Source organism: Leucoraja erinacea, chromosome 46 (genome assembly GCF_028641065.1).
Source record: "Leucoraja erinacea ecotype New England chromosome 46, Leri_hhj_1, whole genome shotgun sequence".
Lineage (NCBI taxonomy): Eukaryota > Metazoa > Chordata > Chondrichthyes > Rajiformes > Rajidae > Leucoraja > Leucoraja erinaceus.
This window is the reverse complement of record NC_073422.1, coordinates 1,094,636-1,122,188: the sequence shown is the minus strand read 5'-3', so window position 1 is coordinate 1,122,188 and position 27,553 is coordinate 1,094,636. Positions and strand designations below refer to the sequence as shown.

The 27,553-nt window shown below is 43.8% G+C and overlaps 1 protein-coding gene across 1 annotated transcript in view; it reads right to left on the bottom strand.

Moving 5' to 3' along the window:
- LOC129715014 (potassium voltage-gated channel subfamily H member 3-like) overlaps positions 1-27,553 on the bottom strand; it is a 915,007-nt gene that overhangs the window by 293,635 nt on the left and 593,819 nt on the right. Inside the window, 2 exon segments of the mRNA XM_055664831.1 lie at positions 9,040-9,247; positions 16,263-16,420. Of these exon segments, the coding sequence (XP_055520806.1) occupies positions 9,040-9,247; positions 16,263-16,420 (366 nt within the window).

Below are 27,553 nucleotides of genomic sequence, written 5' to 3'. Positions count from 1 at the left end.
GCGACTTTCTTGTCATATCCCCCTTCTCTGCCTCCGTCTGCGCTGAGGCCTAATGGCGGAGCTGGCGACCTTGAGGCTCCGGAGGCAGAGCCTGTCAGGACTCGCCCTGGGCTCGCTCCCATGAGGGTGGCCCGGCTCGGGGCTGGACCGGCGCTCCCGTGAGGGGCTGAGACGCTCCCGTGAGGGCGTCCCGGCTCAGGGCTGGACCGGCGCTCCCGTGAGGGGTTGAGACGCTCCCGTGAGGGCGTCCCGGCTTGAGGGTAACGGCGCTCCCGTGAGGGCAGCCCGGCTCGAGAGTAACGGTGCTCCCGTGAGGACGGCCTGGCGCGGGGCTGAGACGCTCACGTGAGGACGGCCTGGCGCGGGGCTGAGACGCTCACGTGAGGGTGACCCGGCTCGGGGCTGGAACGGTGCTCCGGTGGGTGAGACGGCGTTCTGGCGGCGGCCTGAGTCCGGGGTTCGGCCGTGGGCCAGTGGACGATGTCGTCAACAGCTGCGTCCACTGGACTGGAGGGCGGCAGCTTCGACCACCCCCGGGCCGCGGAGTTTGAACCGGCCCGTTTGCGGAGCTCGGTGAGCCACGGGACTGACTTACCATCGCCCGGTGGGGTATCGCCTCAGCGCAGAGGGAGAAGAGGAGGGAAGAGACTGCAGCCCTAAGATTTTTGCCTCCATCACAGTGAGGAGGTGCTTGGTGGACTCACTGTGGTGGATGTTAATTTGTGTTTACTGTCTGTTCTGTTGTTTATTAGTGTATGTATGGCTGCAGGTAACGACATTTCGTTCAGACCTGAATGACAAATAAAGGATCTAAAAAAAATTCTAATCATCCCCAATCAGTACCCTGTTCCTGCCTTCTCCCCATATCCCCTGACTGCTATTTTAAGAGCCCTATCGAGCTCTCTCTTGAAAGCATCCAGAGAACCTGCCTCCACCGCCCTCTGAGGCAGAGAATTCCACAGACTCACCACTCGTGTTTCCTCGTCTCCGTTCTAAATGGCTTACTCCGTATTCTATTGTCAAAAATTGTTCTGTACTATGACCAGCTCTCAAAGCACTTCATGGTGGATATCCAAGCTACCGATCAGTAGTCATTAAGGCATGCAACCTGGTATTTCTGTAGCACCAGCATGACAGTGAACTGAAGGCAGATACTGGAGTAGGGAAAGGTTAAAGATGTCCACAAATACTCTGAAGATAGAGACCTTGGACCTGCGACCAGCTGCACCGCTACTCTGTGACCGCCCCAGTATCCCGGGTGCAGCCGAGCTTGATGGTGCTGGAGTCTATACCCTGGTCCCTCTCCTTCTGGGCCACTCCTTGCAGTTGTCACCACCAGCGGCTCCCACCTCCACTCTACGGTCTCCAGGGGTTTCAAGCATACACTGCAAATGCCCCCTGGGTCTTTGTCAGCCACCAAGCCTGTCCTTGCTCCTTGGTCTTGTTTGTCCTTGTCTGTCCTTATCCAGTCCGCCCTTGTTCCCAGCGGTCACTACTTGTTCACGCTGGCTGCCATCCGGGGCCTCTCAGCAAAGCTACGTACCAAACTCCACCATCACACCCCTGCACATTTACACTATCCCACACACACTGGGGACAATTTACACTTACACCAAGCCAATTAACCTCCACACCTGTATGTCTTTGGAGTGTGGGAGGAAATCGAAGATCTCGGAGAAAACCCATGCAGGTCACGGGGAGAACGTACAAACTCCGTACAGACAGCTCCCGTGGTCAGGATCGAACCTGGGTCTCTTGCGCTGCAAGCACTGTAAGGCAGCGGGAGCCGTGCTGGAGTGGATCCAGCCATGCAGCAACTCTACCGCTGCGCCACCTAGCCAGCACTCCAGCACAGCCAGGTCCATTCATGCATGCAGGTTATCCTTGTTTATGCAATGGCAAATCCCTCTCGATGTTTCCTGCAGGGATATCAATCTGCCATGGGCAGAGAAATGCCACACTGCTGTATTTGCACAGCAGAGTTGATTTGGGCCGAGGCAGAAGGCGGGTCATTACCACAGCAGCGGTTTGCCAATTACTGCTCTAATGCTATTTACACATTTGTACATGGCACCACTGGAGTGGGCCGCATCTCAAATAATGATGAGATGAGGTAGAGGATAGAGATAGGCAGCTTTGTAGCACAGTGTCAACACAACTTTCACCTCAATGACAGTCAACTCAAGGAGATCTCCGTCGGCTTCAAGCAGATTGAAGAACATGCCCAGTCTGCAAGGTGCTAGCGTGGAGATGTCCAACACCTTAGATTTCTTAGAGTTATAGTGATGCAGTGTGCAAACAGGCCCTTCGGCCCAACTTGCCCACACCGGCCAACGTATCCCAGCCACATGCGTTATAGAGTGATACAGTGTGGAAACAGGCCCTTTGGCCCAACTTTCCCACACCGGCCAACGTCCTAGCTACACGAGTCCCACCTGCCCGTGTTTGGCCCATAACCCTCCAAACCTGTCCTATCCATGTACCTGTCTAACCGCTTCTTCAACATTGCGATAGTCCCTGCCTCAACCACCTCCTCTGGCAGCTTGTTCCGTACACCCACCATTCTTTGTGTGAAAAAGTTACCCCTCAGATTCCTGTTAAATCTTTTCCCCTTCACCTTACTCATGCGTGTAAATATTACAAACAATTTGTCCCAGTCAAATCTCATTGGTGCTATGAGCAAGAAAGCACGCAGAAACCTTCCTCAGACGATGAAGGAAATTTGGCATGTCTACAATGATTCTTCCCATTTTCTTCAGGATTACTATATGAAGCATCCTCTCCAGATGCTTAGTATGGCAACTGCTCTGCCCAACACAGCAAGAAATTACAGATGGGGCTCACTCCAGTCCATCCAGCTAAAGACCACCTCCATCTCCATGCAGCTCAACTCCATCTACATTGAATGCTGCCTCAGTAAAGCAGCCAACATTAACAAGAAGGGGTAGGGGGATGGGTAGGGGGACCTCACTAATTATTTTCCCCATACTCTACATCTTGGTCAATTAGCTGACTGCAGCGGTGAAAAGCAGTGTTTTCTAGATTTCGATTTGCTTTAATGTTTACAGTGTTCTCCCAACCCCCGACTGCCTGATCTAACTGTTTTAGTGAGTGCACTGCCCACTGTGGAAGAAAACCACATTGAAAGGCTGCAGATTTGACACTCATCATCGTTTAGCATAATACATTTTTTGCATTTCTTTCATTCATTTGTTCTATATCTCTCCACATCACCGTCTATATCTCTCGTTTCCCTTTCACCTGAATCTCAGTCCGAAAATGGGCATCCACCCGGAAAGTCACCTATTCCTTCTCTCCAGAGATGCTGCCTGTCCCGCTGAGTTGCTCCAGATTTTTGTGTCTACCCTAGGTTTGACACCATGTCTGCCTTCAAATAACTTCAGTAAGGCTGGTGATAATGACATATTCAAAGATATGAAAGGATATATAACCATATAACCATATAACAATTACAGCACGGAAACAGGCCATCTTGACCCTTCTAGTCCGTGCCGAACACGTATTCTCCCCTAGTCCCATATACCTGCGCTCCCACCATAACCCTTTATGGTATGAGTGTTATGAAGGTTATGGTATGAGTGCAGGCAGGTGGGACTAAGGGAAAAAAGTTGTTCGGCACGGACTTGTAGGGCCGAGATGGCCTGTTTCCGTGCTGTAATTGTTATATGGTTAACCCTCCATTCCTTTCCCGTCCATATAACTATCCAATTTATTTTTAAATGATAAAAACGAACCTGCCTCCACCTCCTTCACTGGAAGCTCATTCCACACAGCCACCACTCTCTGAGTAAAGAAGTTCCCCCTCACGTTACCCCTAACTTCTGTCCCTTAATTCTCAAGTCATGTCCCCTTGTTTGAATCTTCCCTACTCTCAGTGGGAAAAGCTTATCCACGTCAACTCTGTCTATCCCTCTCACCATTTTAAAGACCTCTATCAAGTCCCCCCTTAACCTTCTGCGCTCCAAAGAATAAAGCCTTAACTTGTTCAACCTTTCTATGTAACTTAGTTGCTGAAACCCAGGCAACATTCTAGTAAATCTCCTCTGTACTCTCTCTATTTTGTTGACATCCTTCCTATAATTATTCAACCAAAATCGTACACCATACTCCAGAATTGATGAGGAAGAAAGGGGGGAAAACATAGAGATTAGTTCCCCCCCCCCCCCCCCCCCCCCCCCCCCCCCAGTTCAGCGAGAATGTATCCATCGCCGCTGCTTCAAGGTCTGGTTCCCAAGCGACATACATCGGTATGTGGTGATTCAGTCAGGATGCAAAGAAATCGATATCTGGTGTTCCATATTGCTTTGTAATTTCAGCAAATACTTTGATGTTTAACATGTCTGCCACAGTATTTAGCTTACCTGATAGACAAATATGTTTGACGACACACCATTACCAGATTGTGTTGATCAAATTGCCACATGATATCGATTTTATTCCGCCCATGTGGTTAGTTAGTATAGGCCACCACTGTGGTATTGTCAAATTGTAAACGAACATGCAAAAATGGTGCACTTTTTGAACAATATGTTTTTAACCCATAGAACGCACCCAACATTTCCAACTAGGTTTTGTGTCCAGTGTCTGTAGTGGTGATGACTCTAGATCTACCACCTGTTCTGGATATGGGTTATTTTGTTTAAAACACTAGCACCTTTGCTCTAATGCAAAGGTCCAAGTTAAGTGGCTGGTAATGCTGCTACTAATTTCCCAATTACTCTTGCCACTTTGTCGAATGGTTGGTTGATTGTTAACCATTAATTTGTTACATGTTTGTGCCAATTCTGCTGACTGTCCTTTTGGCAACGTTATAGACATGTGGACTGAGTTAATTGATTATCAGATAGTCCATAATTGTGGATGGCGTCAACGTAGATTTATCTGGATTGTATGACAAAGCCCAAGGTTAAATAAGTTTTTGGTAGCTAATGCTGCTGAATTAGCTAATTCCATGGTTTTGTCTTTTGTTAAATATCATCGACATATGCCATGACAATATGTTTCCTTAATAGTGTCAAGGCTGGTTTAAATAATTTGGAAAACAATTTTGGCTCATATTTAGCCCATTAGTCAATAATTTGTACTGCCATAGTTACCCCATCCAGGTAATATTTTAGGTATCTTCGATAATCTTTATGAATGGGCACTGAATAGTATGCATCTTTTAAGTCGATGCCTACCATAAAGTATCCTTAGGATATCTATTGTTTGGCAGTTACACATGTTTTCCATTAAAGTGTGTATACCTGACAAAATTATTCAATGTAGTTAAGTCAATGATGGTGCGACATTCACCATCTTTTTTGGTTTTAGTAAATTTAATTCGAATTCTAAAGGTTCATATTTAGGTTCTTTATGACCCCTTTGTATGTGACATCTCCAGATCAGCTTGTTCCTCATGTTTTTCTTTTTAGTGAGAGGGTAAAACCCCTTTGGGGTGCATGCTGAGCTGGTGGCAAGTTTTTCTTAAATTCAATTTTTATCCTTGAATACTTTTTGGTATATAACTACCAAGTGTGATAGTTCTTCATGCTTCCAAAACCAGATGTAGTTCTCCTTCCCCCCCCTCCCCCCGTTAGTACAATCCCCTCACCTTTTATGTGATGGTAGGAACCAGACCCACCTACCTCCACTGTTGTTTGGTGGTGTGTTCATTTCTTCGGATTCTGATTCCTTGTCTGTCGGGGTGGTGTTGTTGGGGGTTCGCGCGTTTTCCATGGGGCCCGCTCTGGGCCCTGTCCTGAAAGACTTGCGGGGATGGTATGCATGCCCCGAGCTTTCACCAGTACCACAAAGTAGACGCCTACTGGTGGATGCGTAGAGGTACTGCCGTCTGGGTTTTGTGTGGTTTGCTCATTCCAGGTCCTGCCCTCATGAGGCCAAATGCCTTGGATTCTTCGTCCAGATTTTAGGTTTGATTTGGTAATTCTTTGCCAAATAGCAGGATCTGTGGTTCTGAGGTCGGCGTTCTACACAGTCCTGTGAATTTTTGAGGTTGAGGGCAGGTTTTATGACCTCCTTTCCGGAGGTTGCCAATCACATACTGTGTTGCACAGTAGAGCCACGGTGTTTTGGCATGTCAACCCTGTCCATGGAATGAGCTTGTGAAATGATAGCCGACATCAGGGGCATCAATATTTTTTGTAATTTTAAGTTTTTGGGTTTAAATACCCTGCTCAATGTACCCCCAGTAATGGCAGGCACATTGAGCAAATGCAATTTTGGGGAGGCGTGATAAAATCCAACGCCTCAATCACTACCTGTCTTGGAGAGGTTTAAAGGACAGGTAGTAAGCTGGCCGCCAGTTTAGGCTGTAACGGCCGTCCCGCTCGCGGTGTTGCCATGTAGCGGTTCACCACACCCAGCAGCTCTTCCTGGTCCTGTACCTCAAGCATACTCCCAATTTTCTTCAGCCAGTGACCCCTCTTCTTGACCAGCCCAGCCCTGGTCGCCAACGCTCCCCTTTGTTGAGGGAGATGCGATGGCCAGTGCGTTAGTGCACTGGAGCAGGAGTGTTTGTGCTCCCTTGGTGAGCTTGCCCCATCTCCCGGAGCAAGTCTCGCTGGAGCTATTGTTCCATGAGCCTTTCCATACAGCTTGAAACGGTCACCTTTAGCCGCTCTCGGGCAGGAGTCTACCGTGCCGGGATCTTCAGAGTGAACCGGCCGGTCCGACTTCCGTTGTGCCTTACATCCAGCCCGTTGCGGTTGGTCGCCAACGTTCCCTTTTGAGCTGTGCTAGCGGCGCTGGGCTCGGCTCGGAATGCTGTCGGTGACTGTGGGTCCAGGTGCCGCCGGTCGCCCCCCACTGCTGGAACCCTTCCTGGTCCATAGCAGCCCGACGGGAACGACCTTCCTTGGTGTTTTCCCTGTTCCATTCCTGTTTAAAAATAAAACAGAACAGGGTTTCGAAAACACCATGTCCTCAGAGTAAGATTTGCTTACCTGAAGGTCCGTTTTCAAATTGTTGTGGGAGAGCTCATACTCCTATCCGTCGCTGTGCACTGCGTGAGACGCTATGTCCCGCATACGTGCTGGACGGGGTCTTCACGTAGTCACTCACGTGACTCCGAAGTAAAATCACCACCACACACTACTGACATTTAAACGTATTCCAAGTATTGTGGTTATATACAAGCCTTAGTATTGTAAATATTGTATGTGACAAAGCTTACATTACCTCTGATGAAAAAGTCACTGCGATTTATCTTTCCTAAACCATGCTCATTTTAAAAATTTATTTTACTTGACCCTGCAAATTTTTGCATTTCTTGATTGTTTTTAAAACCACGGGACTTGTCATTCATGCAGTGCTGGCTCGAAGGGCTGAACGGCCTCCTCCTGCACCTATTTTCTATGCAACATTAAATTATACTGTAGAGAAATATGGAATATAAGTCCAAGGTACTTGAACAGTTGAAATTAGTGATGACCTTAGATAGAGATACAGGCTGAGAGAATGTTCATTAATTTAACGCCACATGACAGAGTTGCCATTGGAGCGCAAAATTAAATTAACGAATTGTGTAACTTTAAAACACAAGGTTAAGCTACAAAATATGCTGCTTAAACATTTCTTAAAGTTAAGGGAAATAAAAATTCAAGCTTTTTTTAATTAGGGAAATTAGAACCACGAAGCTCCGATAAACTGGCACAGCTACAACTTCATAAGGAGTTAGTGGACCATTATTGTCTAACCACATACTGTACCAACTGTGCAAGAAAAAAATAAAATCCTTTCTTACTTAATTTTGATCGGAATTGAACAAGGTAATGAAAGGGTGTGTGGATGTGGCATTTGACATCTCTTGTTGACCAGGTGCAGAAGAGGATCGTGAGAATCAGTAAATTAGATTAAGATGCATTACCTCTTGTCTGGGAATGCGTGGAATGGTGAATGGTGAGTGTAAACATAATAACATTAGGACAGAGATAAGGAAGCCTGTTTCTCTGTGGGAAGTTACAATAGACCACCTGCGCCCGTACCACTAGTAGCGCAGAAACGTTGCAGTAAATAGGGGCTTATGATCGGCTCGGAGGCAGGGCAGTGGCGTGGTCTGCTAGAAAGATGAGATGGAATAATGTTAAGATGCCCTTGTATTATGGTTGACTTGTATTAACCATCTGTTGTTGAATAAGATTGAAATAAGCAAAAAGTGTGTTATGACTAATGAAATAATTGGTACCCATGTAGTGGATAGTAATAAAAGGACAAAGTATATTCTCGTATAGTTGTATCTAACAAAAAATAAAAGCACAGTATAACTGTTGACTAATTCTGATGTGAAGCCAGGGAACTGGTGAGCAGTTAACTGCGGCCATCTCTCCATGATATGCAATAAAGCCTCTGAAAGCAAACCTCAAAGTCTCAGCTTTTCCTTTATTTTCCCTCTGTTCATTTCTTCCACACCATCTTTTCAATGGGATTTACCTGGGGTGGAATATTGCAACCTTCACGTGGTCAGCGCTGTTTCGACAAATGCAATCAACCCAGCGTGCACAATCAAATAAGATCAAATAGAACAAGTTGTCCCACAACTTTAGGTTGTGCAAGCCATACGCAAGAAGAAGAAGAAGAATTTAAATTTACATCAAACTAATATATTTACATCAATGAAGAAGGATCTCGACCCAAAACATCACCCATTCCTTTTCTCCAGAGATGCTGCCTGTCCCGCTGAGTTATTCCAGCATTTTGTGTCTGTGATTCTTCTTTACATCAATTAAATGGATAACCAAGAACCAATTGCCTCCTGTGACATTTAGGAGAGTGTACTGTTTGTAATACCATACATTGTTGAAAATAATACCTCATGGTATGTCAGTTGATCGTTGTGTAGTTTATATGTAGCGGATATTTAATATACCAGCTTCTACCTTTTATGGAAAAAAAAACACCAAAGGAATCAAGATCCTCTAGGCAATGGTTGATATTGACCTCAGTAGATCCAGGGCAGAATACCGATGTTGCCTTGCACACTGGCAATCTAATCCAAACTGCGCAAGTGCCACTACTCACCAATCTCCCAGGTGGACAGGTCATTGACTTCAATTTCCTTCTGCCCAATGAAGTACCAGATGCAGGCCATCCAGTGTGCGATCAGAGCAAACATGGACATGAGGAGGGTGAGCACCACGGCACTGTATTGGGAGTAGCGGTCCAGTTTCTGAAGCAGCCGCAGTAGTCGCAGTAAACGCACCGTCTTTAGCAGGTGAACACCAAAATACTGTGGAAATAAATCTCAATTAGATACCATACAATATGAATTACATACGATAGAACTATATTTATCCCAGGAGGGAAATTGGTCAAATTTCGACAAGTATTTTTCAGCTCAACACACAGTTGATGGTAATAAACGAGCAATTGTCTTATTTTTAAATGTGACCACAGCCACAGTGGGCATAGTCTGCAAGGTTAGTATTTATTGACGTGGGCCACAAATTCCCTGCAAGTCCAGGCTGGTAAGGCCGACACAATTCCTTCTCTGAAGACCGAGCTTCAGCTGTGGCCTTCATTGGAGGAAACTACTATGCTTGGCCCATGCAGGACTCCAAACTCACCAATGTGGTTTTGTCAGCTCCATCACCAATCACATCTTCGCCTCTCCCCCTTTCTGCTTTCTGCAGCAACCACGCATAAAGTCATAAGGTCATAAGTGATAGGAGCAGAATTAGGCCATTCGGCCCATCAAGTCTACTCTGCCATTCAATCATGGTTGAACTATCTCTCCCCTTTAACCCCATTCTCCTGCCTTCTCCCTATAACCCCTGACACCCGCACTAAACTGTGAAATTCTTTCGCACTGAAGGCTGTGGAGGCCAAATCAATGGATATTTTTAAGGCATAGATAGATAGATTGTTGATTAGTATGGGTGTCGCAGTTATGGGGAGAAGGCAGGAGAATGGGGTGAGGAGGGAGAGATAGATCAGCCACGATTGAATGGCAGAGTAGACTTGATGGGCCAAATGGCCTAATTCTGCTCCTATCATTTATGACCTTATTTATGACTAAACTTCAAAAGTAACTTGTTTCTGTTGAAACACATGAGCAGATTCTAAGGGTATTAATGTGAGTTCCTTCTAAATCTGCTTCCACCAGTTGTGCTGTGCCTATATATTCCTGGAAGCCCTTTACATGTGGGGATGGAAAATACACTTCCCAAATCTGATATTCTAAATCAGTGGTTCTCAAATGGGGGTACGCGTACCCCTGGGGGTACGTGAAGGCACTCCAGGGGGTACGTGAGATTTTAAAATATAGGCCTAAATATACAGGGCCGGCCTTACGATGTGCGGGGCCCAATTGGGAACAATTTTGGTGAACCCCAGGTTCCCAGCCAAGGTGTGTCAGCCCAGTTATTTAGTATATATTATGAAATTGTACACTAGGTGCTATGGATTGTACACTGTGTGAATCTCTCCTGCTCCCTCCCGTTTGACTGTCAGTAGCTCCACTGGCTTCCAACCTTTACCGTAGCTGCTACTTACCATTAAACTGCATTATGTGATTGGACACAATGCCCTTGGAGACAGCGGCTGATTGGACGGGAGGAGACCTATTTGTTGATTGGACGGGAATTTTAAAGCAAGCTGGTTGGTGATTGGATGCAACCCCCTTAGAGACAGCGATTGATTGGCCGCCAAATAAAATGGTCAAATCTGTAACAAAAATCGCTGGTCGGTGCGAACTCAGTGACTGTGTGGTTGTATCTCCAAACTAAACAGTATAACATACAGGTACAGTGGACTATCTGGTTGTATCTCCAAACTAAACAGTATAACATACAGGTACAGTGGACTGTCTGGTTGTATCTCCAAACTAAACAGTATAACATACAGGTACAGTGGACTATCTGGTTGTATCTCCAAACTAAACAGTATAACATACAGGTACAGTGGACTATCTGGTTGTATCTCCAAACTAAACAGTATAACATACAGGTACAGTGGACTGATCTCCAAACTAAACAGTATAACATACAGGTACAGTGGACTGTCTGGTTGTATCTCCAAACTAAACAGTATAACATACAGGTACATTCATTTAAAATTAAAGTCAGTGATGATTTCACATGATTTCTTACTGTGTAAAGCTCAATATCTGACCAATTTCTGTTTAACACGTTTGGTCTGCCGTGAGCATTTTTCTCTCCCAAAACAGTTCATATCTAGCAAACCGATGATAAATATTTTTATTTTTTATTTTTAGCAATTTCTGCTTTTATTTAAAATTAAGTTAATGATTTCTTTTTGAGCACAGATCTTTACTATGATCCCAAAAGAGGACACTTTATGTTGATAATTATTTTTATGTGCACAAATCTTTATTTATAATTAAGTTAATTATTTCTTTCTTTTTTTTAGTTATATCTTTTTATTTCCAAATAGTTCAAGAGAGACCACTACAAATGAACAGTGTTTTGCACATTTATGGAGTTTTAAATGGTTCATTTTATAATTTTAAATGGTTATATGGTCACTGTTTTCACTGCATTAGTTTGAATCACTACATTTTAGTGATGAGGAATATTTGCAATAAATTTAGTCATGGATTATTAACATTTAAAATGTTCGAAATAGTTTTTTTTCAAATGTTTGAATTTTGTATGTGTTTATCAGTTCCAAAGTTTAATAAATCAGACACTGATGGCACAGTGCTCTGTTTTAAGTCTTTTTTTTTCAACCAAAAATGCTTTGCGCTGGTTAGGGGGTACTTGGCTGAAAAAATATTTCATCACTGAAAAAAGGTTGAGAACCACTGTTCTAAATAAATGCACTTTTTGTTTCATGGAAGAAGTGGAACTATTACTGGTCCATGGCCAGATTTAAATTTATTAAATCTACATTAGAAATGCTTCAATTTTGATCAGCGGTTATTCCTTTAATTTTTACCTTAATGGTGTAACTTTAAAAAATCTTCCTGTCCTTCCAGTAAATAACATCAACGGATCTTTAGGCGTTGAAATACTAAGTTTAATATGAGGCTTACTTCCACAAGACAAAAATACTTTTGTAAATTGAAGAGATTAATTGTCAGATATTTCTTTGCCCAGGAAAGTTTAATAAGATTGGACGGATGTAAAGAAAAGGTGATGGATTGCTTGATTATATAATTACATACATTTGAAAGAAAATAATTAGTGTACTGCCTAATGAATCAAAAATAATATATTTATTGCACCAAATTATTCAGCCAATTATTAAATGGGTGGCATGGTGGCGCAGCGGTAGAGTTGCTGCTTTACGACGCCAGAGAAATGGGTTCCATCCTGACTGTGGGTGCTGTCTGTACGGAGTTTGTACGTTCACCCCATGACTTATGTGGGTTTCCTCTGGGATGTCCGGTTTCTTCCCACACTACAAAGACGTACAAGTTTGTAGCTTAAATGGCTTGGTGTAATTGTAAATTGTCCCTAGTGTTTAGTTTATAGTTTATTTTAGAGATACAACATCGAAACAGGCCCTTCGGCCCACCGAGTCGGCAACGACCAGCAATCCACGCACATTAACAGTATCGTACATACACTGGGGACAATTTACACATACACCAAGCCAATTAACCTACAAACCTGTACATCCTTGGTGTGTGGGAGGAAACCAAAGATCCATGAAGAAAAACCACGCAGGTTGTACGTACCACGGGGAGAACATACCCAAGCATCGTACAGACAGCACCCATAGTCTGGATCGAACCCGGGTCTCCGGCACTGCAAACGCTGTAAGGCAGCAACTCTACCGCTGTGCCACTGATCTGCCCTAGTGTGTGTAGGATAGTGTTAGGGTGCGGGGATCACTAATTGGCATGGATTCGGTGGGTCGAAGGTGTATCTCTAAACTAAACTGATCTAAACAATGGAAGTTGAATTTGCCTTTGGCTGGAGTAGAATTATGTTACCTTAGCACCTAGCTGACAATTTCTGGACTGAGTGCATTATTGTTCTATTGGTGATGTGCTTGCAACAAGGGCAATTTCACATTAGGATGTGACTATTCTCATCTAGCCAAGTGAACCAGTGAATTCTCGGCTCCAAATGTTATGCTCCATTGTAGCCTTGAAACCCCATCACACCACACACAGGCTTCATCAACCACCTGCATGAAGATACCATGGAAACAAGTCACCCAGAGCCCCACACACCTGCAAAGGAGATCTCTCGTGTCAGAAGTAATTGTTCAAAGCAAATTGTTCAACAATCCACATGAGGGAAGCAGGCTGATTTATCTAGACTATTACATTCTTAAAAGATTTTGTAATATCCAATACAATCTGTGAACTGTAACTCAAGGATATATCTGATCAAAAATAAGCAAGCATGGCTGGTCGTGCAATTCAATTCCCCAGCAGCTTTTGTTTATATGCTTCCAACAGTTGTCAGTTTGCCTTCTGATTAAAGACAAAATATCTTCCACTGAAGCAGCTGCTGATTTTCACCTCGCTGGAACCACTGCCTGTTCTGTATCCCCAAATAAACCCATTCCAAACCCCTGTAGGGTCCACAACATGCTGTGCCATCAAGGTAGATAAGCATATAACCAAAGACAGACACAAAAAGCTGGAGTAGCTCAGCGGGACAGGCAGCATCTCTGGTCGTGACTCTTCTTCAGAAACATCACCTATTCCTTTTCGCCAGAGATGCTGTCTGACTCGCTGAGTTACTCCAGCTTTTGGGTCTAACTTCGGTTTAAACCAGCATCTGCAGTTCCTTCTTTCACAACTGAGAAGCTGGCATGTTTAATTCAAATCTTCATCGGCTCAGTTGGTTTCAACAGTGGAATGCATCAAAGTGCATGGATATAGAGCCCAGGCACAAGGATGGTTTAGTTCCATCTTTCATCTTCTTCAGTCTATGCCCCATCCCCAGGGCTAAATACCATTTGTCCCCGAAGGAGTTAAGGGTGAAGAGACCAAACTGGGTGATATAGAGTATGAATCGAAAACACTGATCTGGAGGTTCAGTCACACAGTATTTTTTTTTGTTAGACCTATGAATCTGAAAATTATTTATAAGGTCATTGGGTCATATTATACGTGGCAGGAGTAGAATTAGGCCATTCGGCCCATCAAGTTCTTCATCAGAAACAAGGTGCTACTCCTTGGCAGGACAAATCAAAATAGGACGTACATGGTAAATGGTAGGGAATTGAAGAATACAGTTGAACAGAGGGATCTGGGAATAACCGTGCATAGTTCCTTGAAGGAGGAATCTCATATAGATAGGGTGGTAAAGAAAGCTTTTGGTATGCTAGCCTTTATAAATCAGAGCATTGAGTATAGAAGCTGGGATGTAATGTTAAAATTGTACAAGGCATTGGTGAGACCAAATCTGGAGTATGGTGTACAATTTTGGTCGCCCAATTATAGGAAGGATGTCAACAAAATAGAGAGAGTACAGAGGAGATTTACTAGAATGTTGCCTGGGTTTCAACAACTAAGTTACAGAGATAGGTTGAATAAGTTAGGTCTTTATTCTCTGGAGCGCAGAAGGTTAAGGGGGGACTTGATAAAGGTCTTTAAAATGATGAGAGGGATAGACAGAGTTGATGTGGACAAGCTTTTTCCTTTGAGAATAGGGAAGATTCAAACAAGAGGACATGACTTCAGAATTAAGGGACAGAAGTTTAAGGGTAACATGAGGGGGAACTTTTTTTACTCAGAGAGTGGTAGCGGTGTGGAATGAGCTTCCAGTGGAAGTGGTGGAGGCAGGTTCATTGGTATCATTTAAAAATAAATTGGATAGGCATATGGATGAGAAGGGAATGGAGAGTTATGGTATGAGTGCAGGCAGGTGGGACTAAGGGAAAATAATTGTTCGGCACGGACTTGTAGGGTCGAGATGGCCTGTTTCTGTGCTGTAATTGTTATATGGTTATATGGTTATACGTTGATTCCACCAATCCCTCCTAACCCCATTCTCCCCATAACCTCTGACACCCGTACTAATCAAGAATCTATTTATCGCTGCCTTAGAAATATCCACTGACATGGCCTCCACAGACTTCTGTGACAAAGAATTCCACAGATTCACCACCCTCTAAAGAAAGTCCTCCTCATATTTTTCCTAAAAGAACATCCTTTAATCCATATAACCATATAACCATATAACAATTACAGCACGGAAACAGGCCATCTCGGCCCTACAAGTCCATGCCGAACACATTTTTTTTCCCTTAGTCCCACCTGCCTGCACTCGTACCATAACCCTCCATTCCCTTCTCATCCATATGCCTATCCAATTTATTTTTAAATGATACCAGTGAACCTGCCTCCACCACTTCCACTGGGAGCTCATTCCACACCGCCACCACTCTCTGCGTAAAGAAGTTCCCCCTCATATTACCCCTAAACTTCTGTCCCTTCATTCTGAAGTCATGTCCTCTTGTTTGAATCTTCCCTATTCTCAAAGGGAAAAGCTTGTCCACATCAACTCTGTAAATCCTGAGAACCTCGAGTCCTAAACTCTTCAACTAGTGGAAACATCTTCTCCACATCCACTCTACCCAAGTCTTTCATCATTCTGTATGTTTCAATGAGGTCCCCCCCTCATTCTTCTAAACTATAGCGAGTATAGTGCGACAAACACTCATCTTAGGTCAACCACAAATGGTGTGGGAAGGTCCATTACACTGCTCAGCACTTCTAGCTAAACTGAAGGCACTTCAGTCCCACAGTTAATCAGACTACACTTGCACCACAGTATCTACTCAGCGACTTCTTTCTTCTGCGTGCTGTCCTTGGGTAGGGGGCTATGGGCTTCAATGCTCACAATTATTCGTCAGACTTAGTGGACCACTTAATCTCTTCCTGCCCTTCAATTTGTATCCAACACTAGTCTTTGCACACATGCGGGAAAGTGCAAAGGAAATCATTTAAAAAAAACATTTAAATATGTGCAAGATGTGTTTAATATTTTAATGTATAACATTTAATGTTTAATGTTTTATGTGTCATTCCTCACTGTCACTGTATGTCATGTTGTTACTTGTGGGCGGAGCACCAAGGCAAATTCCTTGTATGTGAATACTTGGCCAATAAACTTATTAATTAATTCATTAATTCATTCAAGTCATTTACAGGCTTAATCACAATCTAGTCCACGCTGAACTCATATAGTCGGCCTCTTAACTTAATGTAAACACTGGACAATTGAAGAAACTACAGGCAGAGTTAACAGTTAGTGTACTTAAACGATGGTCTGCAGTTTGCGTATTTCCGTTATTTCCTCAGAGGATAGACTCACCACATTGATATTGAATGCATAGAGGAGGTCAAATGGAAGTGCGGCTATAAGATCCACGAAGAACCAGGTTGTTGCATAATGTACACAAATTGACCGAGAATCATAGACAACCTGCCCAGACTTGCTGACGTATGTAGTTCGAAAATTCAGTATTATGTCTAGATAATGGAAATAATAGAAAAAAAAACATTAATTTAAAAAAGATCACTCAAAGCAAATGCCATTCATTACGCGGGATACAATGATACAGTCTACAATGATGTGGGATACATTATATGGAGGTTAACATGGGTAGCACCATGCATGAGGATCAGCTGTGTATTTAAATGTTATGCTGGGACTAGGATAAGGACAAAGCAGGTTTAATGGGAAATGCTTCAGTGATGGCAATTCAATGCTTCGATCAGATATGACATTCTCTTATTACTCTGTGTCCATGATTGAGACAAAATAGTCAAAATACGCTCAAAAACATAATTGATATTTCATATTAGAAAGAAGATTCTCCTCATCTCCTTCTGAAAAGAATGTTCTTTAATTCTGAGGCAGTAGCTCTACCTCTGCGCCACCATGCCACCTTCAGTGTTCAACCTCTTGAACGTTGTTATGGATTGTCCTTTTATATATTGAAAAGCTTTTGAAGAGTCTCATCTAATGGTGATAATCATACCATTGAACGTCAATGGGAGACAGTTTGACTCTTCCTTGGAGATGATAATTTCCTGACACATATCTCATTCCATGACATTCAATGGGTCATGTTGTATGCAGACAAAGCACTCCATTATCTGAAGAGTTGAGAATGAAACTGAAGAATGTAGATATCAAAATATTTACTGAGGTAGGAGTACTGTGGGATGAAAACACATATGAAGTCATGTTAGACACAAAATGCTGGTGTAACTCAGCTGGACGGGCAGCATCACTGGAGAGAAGGAATGGGTGACATTTCGGGTCCAGACCTTTCTTCAGTCTGAAGAAGGATTTTGACCCAAAACGTCACCCATCCCTTCTCTCCAGAGATGCTGCCTGTCCGGCTGAGTTACACCAGCATTTTGTGTCTATCTTGATTTAAACCAGCATCTGCAGTTCTTCCCTACACATGAAGTCATGTTGTTGGTTTGGTCCAATGATGGGTAATGGTGAAAAAGAATTAAACATTGTTGTCACACATATGAAAAGTGAGCTGTTTTTTTTGGAGCTGCATCAAGGGAGGAATTTGAGGTGGGAGGAGAATTAGGATGTATCCCTAGGGGTGTGGAATTTACACTTCTAGATTGGGTACAGTAGCTAATGGTAGTTATCAAGCCATAGAGTGATACAGTGTGGAAACAGGCCCTTCGGCCCAACTTGCCCACACCGGCCAAGAAGCCTCATCTACACTAGTCCCACTTGCCTGTATTTGGCCAATATTCCTCCAAACCTGTCCTCTCCAAGTACCTGTCTAACTGTTTCTGATACATTGGGATAGTCCCTGCCTCAACTACCTCCTCTGGCAGCTTGTTCCATACACCCACCACCATTTGTGTGTTTATGGAATGTTAAGTTGAATGGTGTGTTAATTCAACTTAATGTTAGTTCAAGCAGATAATTGCAATTCCAATATTTGATGGGGGAGAAGTACTGGGAGATGATGGTGTGGTCAACCAGGTGGAAGATAGTGACAGGTTAAAAAGAAAGAACAGCTATAACTTACTCCCTGCCTTTATTGGAACTATCAAGAACAGTTTAAGTACATAATGGCTGAAGGCTGATTAGAGGAGTTTAAACAGAGTTATGGGAAAGGTAAGCATTATTTTGAGAGTTGAAGAAAGAAAAAGTAGACAGATGATTGAATAAAAGTTTGCAGAGAGAGTAGTCATATAAATGTTTAGTGATTAATTCAGCTAATGGCCATTCTATTCCATCAATGCTATTAACACTATGCAGCGATTTTATATTTTGCAGTTACAAATACCCAGTTGTCAAATGCTCAATTAGGAGGAAATTCCAGTTTGTAATTATCTCTGCTTGTGAAGATTTCAAGACAAATTAGGTGAGAATATGAAAAGGCATTCTAGTTCACGGCCTGATTGATCATCATGAAATAACACTACTTAACTTGTCATTTTACTGAAACTGAGCAATGCCTTTCTCCCTGGAAAGTTTAAAGGATAAAATATGATCTTTTTGAATAATCTACCACTGACTTTTCAAGCGGAAATTCCAATCTTCTACAAACCAAAGCCTAGCTCGGAGAGCAAACCTTAATGTGATGCGTATATGAGACTAGGAAAGCAAGTGGTTCAGCACTATCTACTTCATTGGTGACCCTCGGACTATCCTTGATCGGATTTTGCTGCCTTTAACTTGCACTAAACATTATTCCCTAATCATTGTAAATGGCTCAATTGTAATAATGTATTGCCTTTCAGCTAACTGGATAGAATGCAATGGCAGCTTTCACAATACCCACACAGGACAATAAACTAAACTGAACTGAAGTGTTTTTTTTTAATTATCTTCGATTCCTTCTTTGAAAGTAGGAGGGAAACAAATCCCCATCCACTGGCTTGTTAAGTTGTGTTAGATGATACTGACCTTGAAACCTTGAAACCTAATACGAATTACTAGTATATTCTTTAAACTGTTGTTCGCAGAGAGATTGGGGATGATTGATATTTCTCCTGTAAAGCAAGTCTTGTTATCGGATTGCATTAAGCAATAGGTTGATTTTAAGTAATGTTTGCATCTTCCACTCCCTGTATTTTTACCTTGAAATTGTTTTTCTCTTGGGGAGTACTGATTTTGTTTCTGACCATGTTTGGTAACATTGACACTTTTGCTCTGTATACTCAGATTAGTGTAGTTTAGAGATACAGTGCAGAAACAGGCCCTTCAGCCCACCGAGTCCACGCTGGCCAGCGATCCCCGCACACTAACACCATCCTAGACTAATGGGATAATTACTAGGGATAATTTACATTTACACCAAGCCAATTAACCTACAAACCTGTACATCTTTGGAGTGAGGGAGGAAAACGAAAATCTCGGAGAAAACCCACACAGGTCACGGGGAGACCGTACAGACAGCACCCCATAGTCGGGATCGAACCCGGGTCTCCGGCGCTGCAAGCACTATAACACAACAACTTTACCACCGTGCCACCAGTTGTGCAACAATAGTTATTCAGCTATTTGCTGTACCATGGCTTGTTTGCTTGCTTGCTTGCCAAGTTATATTACTCACTTTATCTCCAATCCTGTCGATACAATGTTGGCAAAAGCACTCTTGTTTAATCTGACTTAAACACAGCTTTGAAAAATGTGTGTAATAGTGAGCAGCACCATATAATCCCTAAATCGGGATAGAAGGCTCCATTTAATTTGGCCACAGAGCTATTGTTCATAAGGGACATAACAATATGCTACTTGGCTATTCAGTATCAGTGGCAGTATGGATCATTCACAGAGTCATAGAGTCATAGGGTGATACAGTGTGGAAACAGGCCCTACGGCCCAACTTGCCCACAACAACCAACAATGTCCCTGCTACACTAGTCCCACCTGCCCACCTTTGGTCCATATCCCTCCAAACTTGTCCTATCCATGTACCTGTCTAACTGTTTCTTAAATGTTGGGATAGACCCAGCCTCAACTACCTCAGCTTGTTCCATACCATCACCCTTTGTGTGAAAAAGTTACCCCCACCAGCTCCCTGTTAAATCTTTTCCCCCACCTTAAACCTGTGTCCCCTGGTCCTCGATTCCCCTACTCTGGGCAAGAGACCCTGTGCATCTACCCGATCTATTCCTCTCCTGATTTCATACACATTCTACAAGATCACCGCTCATCCTCCTACGCTCCAAGGAATAGAGTCACAGGCTACTCATCCTCTCCTTACAGCTCACACCCTCTAGTCCTGGCTTTGTTTAGGAGTTACAACATACACATGTTGACGGTAAGAATTTTGATAATTTATTATTCATATTAGTCAGGTTAAAATTGTTTGAGTATTAGATAAGAACAAACGTTACTGACTCCAACTATCCTGTGTTATGATGATGAGATTGTTTCTAGTGCTGATTCAATGGGGAACCACGTGCTGGCTGGCCTTCATTGCATAGTGCTGGTGGATGGGAGTGGGAATGTCGCCAGCACCAGATCCCTGAAATCCCATCCTGCTTTTGAGCTACTTGATGCAGATGGTTATGGGATTTGTGGCAGAAGAGCTCCAAGAGAGGCCCAACTTTTTCTGTCCTTCCTATGAATTGTTACTGGATATTGAGCACATTGGCCTATGTATTGCGTTCAAGAAGGAACTGCAGATGCTGGAAGATCGAAGGTACACAAAGTTGCTGGAGAAACTCAGCGGGTGCAGCAGCATCTATGGAGCGAAGGAAATAGGCGACGTTTCGGGCCGAAACCCTTCTTCAGACTGATGGGGGGGTGGGGGGGGGGGGAGAAGGAAGGAAAAGGGGAGGAGGAGGAGCCCGGGGGCAGGCGGATGGGAGGGTGGGAGGAGACAGCTAGAGGGTTAAGGAAGGGGAGGAGACAGCAAGGGCTAGCAAAATTGGGAGAATTCAACGTTAATGCCATCCGGACGCAAGGTCCCCAGGCGGAATATGAGGTGCTGTTCCTCCAATTTCCGCTGTTGCTCACTCTGGCAATGCAGGAGACCCAGGACAGAGAGGTTGGATTGGGAATGGGAGGGGGAGTTGAAGTGCTGAGCCACCAGGAGGTCAGGTTGGTTATTGCGGACTGAGCGGAGGTGTTTGGCGAAACGATCGCCCATCCTATGCTTGGTCTCCCCGATGTAAATCAGTTGACACCTAGAGCAGCGGATGCAGTAGATGAGGTTGGAGGAGATACAGGTGAACCTTTGTCGCACCTGGAACGATTGCTTGGGTCCTTGAACGGAGTCGAGGGGGGAGGTGAAGGGACAGGTGTTGCATTTCTTGCGGTTGCAACGGAAAGTGCCCGGGGAGGGGGTGGTTCGGGAGGGAAGGGAAGAATTGACAAGGGAGTTGCGGAGGGAGCGGTCTTTGCGGAAGGCAGACATGGGGGGAGATGGGAAGATGTGGCGAGTGGTGGGGTCACGTTGGAGGTGGCGGAAATGGCGGAGGATTACATATTGCCTCCATTTATACCTCACGCTGCCTCAGCAAGGCCAACAACATAATCAAGGATGAATCACACCCTGGCCACTTTTCCCTTCTCCCATCAGGCACAAGGTATAGAAGTGTGAAACACACACCTTCAGATTCAGAGGCAGTTTGTTCCCAGCTGTATCAGGCAACTGAATCATCCTACCACAACCAGAGAGCAGTGCTGAACTACTATCTACCTCGTTGGTGATCCTCAGACTATCCTTGATTGGACTTTGCTGGTTTTACCTTGCACTAAACATTATTTATGGAATCTTAAGTTTTAAGTTTAAGTTTTTGCACAGTAAGTTGCTGGAAGGAGGAACAGATAAAGGTACTGTTGAGGAGAAGGAGGAATATCAGCAAGGAAAATAACCTGTCTCTCCATAACCACCAGGTTGATGTACTGAGAAAGGAGTTCTTCTTCTTAGGCCCCTTTCGGTCATGGCTGACCATGGATGTCTCCAGGGTGCATTCCCTATATGGAGGACGTCTGTGTTTGTGACTTTGTTTAACGTGGGGAGACTGGTGCCATTGGATCCTTGACAGATCTGGGTCAGGATCCAATGGCATTGGAGCCAAGACATCCGGTGACACTTTTCTGCCGCAGCCTTCATCCACCTTCCAAGCCATTGTGACGCTCCACTAAGGTCAGCCATCATCCTCCGCCTGTTCCACCGTTGAGGTCTTGGTTGGATTGCTCTTTGTCAGAGATCTCTCCCTCGACTTTACCACCATGGGCGACCCTACCAGGAGCATAGCTCCAGACGGCATCGCTCTCAGGATCTCAGGACCACACAAGCTTCTCCACCACGACACGGTGATAATCCATAGAGAGAGGAGTATAACTTGAGTAGTGGATTATGTACAGGAAGAGAAATAAAAACAGGGCAAATAGACAAAAGTGAATTCAGATCCAGCCTTACAATTTTAGAAGTATACAATTAAAATCTAAAGGAATATGGGTTAAGATAACCAACTTTCAGTGTCAAGGGGTTTGGCAATTAATTCTCAAGAAGTTAGTAAAATTTATTTTAAACTGAAACGGGCGAAATGTAGCTTTTTTGTCGTGAGAAGAGTTCAGATCAAGGACACAAGTTTTACAAATTCATGCCATTCGAAGCATTTAGAACAGGGATCCAGCCAACAAACCACCATTTCTTGCAGCTACGAGAGAACTGGCACATTTCACACATTAATAGCCCTGTCCCACGGTATGAGTTCATTCCAAGAGCTCTCCCAAGTTTGCCCTGATTCGAACTCGGAGATGGTAATGGCCGCTCGTCGGTACTCGGGGCTTTTCAACATGTTGAAAAATCTTCACGATTCTTCCCGTGCTTACCTGCCGTTAACGAGTCTTCCCGAGTACCTGCTGTTAGCGTTACGAGCCGTTAAGGGACGTCCCGGAGCTCCGATGTACCCGCTACGTTCATTCTCCATGCTTTTTTTTTTGTTTTTTTTTATTTTATTAGAAGTTAATACAGTACAAAACAGTACAGTGGAACCTAAATTTAGGTGCCAACTATGTCATACCGTAATCCATTCTATGTACAACCTCTAGTTTTATGTTTTGAGAAGGAAGTAAGCAAGACAAGAAAAAGAAAACAATAGAAAGGGGAAAAAGAGGAAAAATAGATGGTAGAGAATAGAAAAACGTGAAGTGTGTATATAAAAAAAAGAAAAAGTGGAAAGTAGAAATAGGAGAGAAGGCCCCTTAAAAGAGAAATTTTCAAATCTTTATTCGGAGATGTAGTTCATTCTCCATGCTTACCATGAGTTTGATTTTTTTTAAACTCGGGGGAGCTCTTGGAATGAACTCATACCATGGGACAGGGCTTTAACTGTGAGAAATCCTTATTTGATTTCTTATTTGCACCCATATTTCTGGAGTAGTTACACATTGAAAATATGAATATCAATAACATTATATGACATTAGATTATGCCCCACTGTTCAGTATAGTCTATTCTTTCTACTACGATGCATTGTCAGTACTGAGTGGGCCTGTAATCTAAACATCACATTCTCATCCCAGTGAGCGCAATATGCAATCTGATGTATAGGTTACTTATAAAATACATGTTTGCAATCCAAATAGCTGACACTAACTCAACGCCATTTAATTAGTCCTCATCTCTCCCACGATCTCTTTATTGTAAAGCGAATTTAAAATGTATTAGTATCCTCTGCACAGAAAAGCATATGATATTTTTAAGGTGTTTAAGAAAGAACTGCAGGTACTGGTTTTAACCGAAGATAGACAATAAAAGCCAGAGTAACTCAGCAGGACAGGCTGAAAGAATGGGTGACGTTTTGGGTCGAGACCCTTTTTCAGACTGTTTAGGGATAAAGGAAACAAGAGATATAGATGGTGATGTGGAGAGATAAAGGACAATGAATGAAAGATATGCAAAAAAATAACAGTGACAAAGGAAACAGGTCATTGTAAGCTGTTTGTCAGGCGAAAATGAGAAGCTGGTGCGACTGGGTGGGGGAGGGATAGAGAGAGAGGGAATGCCAGGGCTACCTAAAGTGAAAGAAGCCAATATTCATACCACTGGGCTGTAAGCTGCCCAAGTGAAATATGAGATGCTGTTCCTCCAATTTGCGTTTAGCCTCACTGACATTAGACACCGAGGACAGAAAGGTCAGTGTAGGAATGGGAAGGAGAATTAAAGTGTCCAGCAACCGGGAGATCAGGCAGTTTCAGGCGGGCTGAGCGAAGGTGTTCCGTGAAACGATCACCCAGTCTGCGTTTGGTCTCGTCGATGTATAAGAGTCTACATCTTGAACAGATACAGTAGATGAGGTTGGAGGAGGTGCAAGTGAACCTCTGCCTAACCTAAAAGGACTGACAATAGACAAATGACAATAGATAATAGGTGCAGGAGTGGGCCATTCGGCCCTTCGAGCCAGCACCGCCATGCAATGTGATCATGGCTGATCATCCCCAATCAATACCCCGTTCCTGCCCTCTCCCCATATCCCCTGACTCCACTATCTTTAGGAGCCCAATCTAGATCTCCCTTGAAAGTATCCAGAGAACCGACCTCTGAGGCAGAGAATTCCACAGACTCACAACTTTCTTTGAGAATAAGTGTTTCCTCGTCTATGTTCTAAATGGCTTACCCCTTAATCTTAAACTGTGGCACCTGGTACTGGACTCCCCCACCATCGGGTACATGTTTCCTGCCTCTAGTGTGTCCAAACCCTTAACAATCTTATATGTTTCAATAAGATTCCCTCTCATCCTTCTAAACTCCAGAGTGTACAAGCCCAGCTGCTCCATTCTCTCAGCATATGGCAGTCCCGCCAGCCCGGGAATTAACCTTGTAAACCTACGCTGCACTCCATCAATAGCAAGAATGTCCTTCCACAAATTAGGGGACTAAATTAGTGGACCAGTCACTCACTACACAGATTACAGTGCATTGTCGCCAAGGCCTCCAGGATCATCAACTCCCCCCTCCCCTCAATCCATTCCATTTACCTCCAACGTACCTCAAAACGGGCAATAAAGATCATCTCGGACCCCTCCCATCCAGCAAACCACCTTTTCCAGTCTCTCCCTTCAGGGAGGCGCCTCAGGTCACTTGCCACAAAATCCACCCGTTTTAAAAACAGCTTCTTCCCCTCAGCAATAAGAACACTCAATTCCCTCCAATAACAGACAACACTAAGGACTCTTGATGTATATAGTGTCTTGTCTATGGTCTTTGTCTGTTCTTTTGCACTATGTTCTGTTGGTGAGATTTGTGATTTGTGATGTGGTATGGATGCAGTCTATTACTGTGATCTGTGTTGTTATGTGTGTTTTTTTTTTTTTGTTTTTTTTTTTTTGTTTATTTTATTAGAAGTTAATACAGCATAAAACAGTACAGTGGCGCCTAATTTTAGGTGCCAACTATGTAATACCGTAATCCATTCTATGTACAACCTCTAGTTTTATGTTATAAGAAAAAAGTAAGCAGATCAAGAAAAAGAAAGCAATAGAAAGGGGAAAAAGTGGAAAAATAGATGGCAGAGAGTAGAAAAACGTGAAGTGTGTATATAAAAAATAAAAAAAGGAAGAGAGAAAGAGGAGAGTAGCAATAGAAGAGAAGGCCCCTTAAAAGAGAATTTTTCAAATCTGTATTCGGAGATGTAGATCTAATTATGTGTGTGTGTTAATGTGACTAAAGTAGTGTACCATCATGTACCGAACCCAAATACCAACAACCCTGGTTGCGTGGCAAATAAAGATTATATTCTATTCTAAAACAGCACACAATACTCCAGGTGTGGTCTCACTAGATCTCACTAACTGCAGAAGGACCTCTTTGCTCCTATACTTGACTCCTCTTGTTATAAAGGCCAACATGCCATTCACTTTCTTCACTGCATGCTTACTTTCATAGACTGATGAACAAGGACCCCCAGATCCCGTTGTACTTCCACTTTTCCCAACTTGATGTCATTTAGATAGTAATCTGCCTTCCTGTTTTAGATACCAAAGTGGATAACCTCACATTTATCCACATTAAACTTCATCTGCCATGCGTCTGCCCCCTCCCCCAACCTGTCCAAGTCACCCTGCATTCTCATAGCATCCTCCTCACAGTTCACATTGACATCAAGTTTTGTGTCATCTGCAAATTTGCTAATTTTACTTTGAATCCCTTCATCCAAATCATTGATGTACATTGTAAATAGCTGTGGTTCCAGCATTGAGCTTTGCGGTGCCCCACTAATCACTACCTGCCATTCTGAAAGGGACCCGTTAATCCCTACTCTTTGTTTCCTTTCGGCCAACCAATCCATGTCAGCACTCCACCCCCAATACCATGTGCCCTCATTTGCCCACTAATCTACTATGTGGGACCTTATTAAATGCTTTCTGAAAGTCCAGGTACACTACATCCACTGACTCTCCCTTGTCCATTTTCCTAGTTACATCCTCAAAAAATTCCAGAAGATTAGTCAAGCATGATTTCCCCTTTGTACTGTCAGGGTCCCTGGATAGAGTTGAGGGAGGAGGTATAGGGACAGGTGTTGCATCTTCTGCAATCGCAGGGGAAGGTACCTGGGGAGATAGTGGTTTGGGTGGGAAGGGATGAGTTAACCAGGGAGTTGCGGAGGGAACGGCCTCTGCAGAAGGTGGAAAGGGGTGGCGATGGGAAAATGTGGCTAGTGGTGGGATCCTGTTAGAGGTGGCGGAAATTTCGGAGGATAATGTGTTGAATGTGATGGCTGATGGAGTGGAAAGTAAGGATAGGGGACCATTCCTTCACTCAGAGATGCTACATGTCCCGCAGAGCTGCTACAGCTTTTTCTGTCTATCTTCGGTTTAAACCAGCATCTGCAGTTCCTTCTTACACAAGGACTAAGGGGACTCTGTCTCTGTTGCGACTAGGGGGAAGGGGAGCTGTGGGGTACCGAGGAGACACAAGTGAGGGCCTCATCTATGATGTGAGAGGGGAACCCCTATTCCCTAAAGAATTAGGACATCTTGGATGTTCTAGTATGGAACACTCATCTTGGGCGCAGATATAGCATAGACGGTGGAATTAGGATTAGGGGATAGAGTCTTTGCAGGAAGCAGGGTGGGGAAGAAGTGTAGTCGAGATAGTTGTAGGAGTCAGTGGGTTTGTAATAGATGTCAGTCATCAGTTTATTTCCTGTGTTGGAGACTGGGAGATCAAGAAAGGGGAGGGAGATGTCGAAGATGGTCCAAGTAAATTTGAGTGCAGGATGAAAATTGGTGGTGAAGTTGATGAAGTCCATGAGTTCTGCATGGATGTAGGAGGTGGCACCGATGCAGTTGTCAATGTAATGGAGTTACATTGTGTTGCGTGCCATCCAGTCAGCGGAAAGACAATACATGATTACAATCGAGACATTTACAGTGTACTGATACATGATAAGGGAATAACGTCTAGTGCAAGGTGAAGGCAGCAAAATCTGAACAAGAATAGTGCAAGGTCAGCAAAGAGATGGATCGTAGTTCACACTGCTCTCTGGTTGTGGTGGCATGATATTCGTTTATGAGCTGTGCAAGAGTTTATCCATGCCTGTTTATCTGAGTTTCAGAGCAAGAAAAAGACTGAATACACCAACAGGTTGCAGACACCTTCGGCATCGCCCCACTTGAAGTAGACTCAACTCCATGCGCATCGGATGCATCGG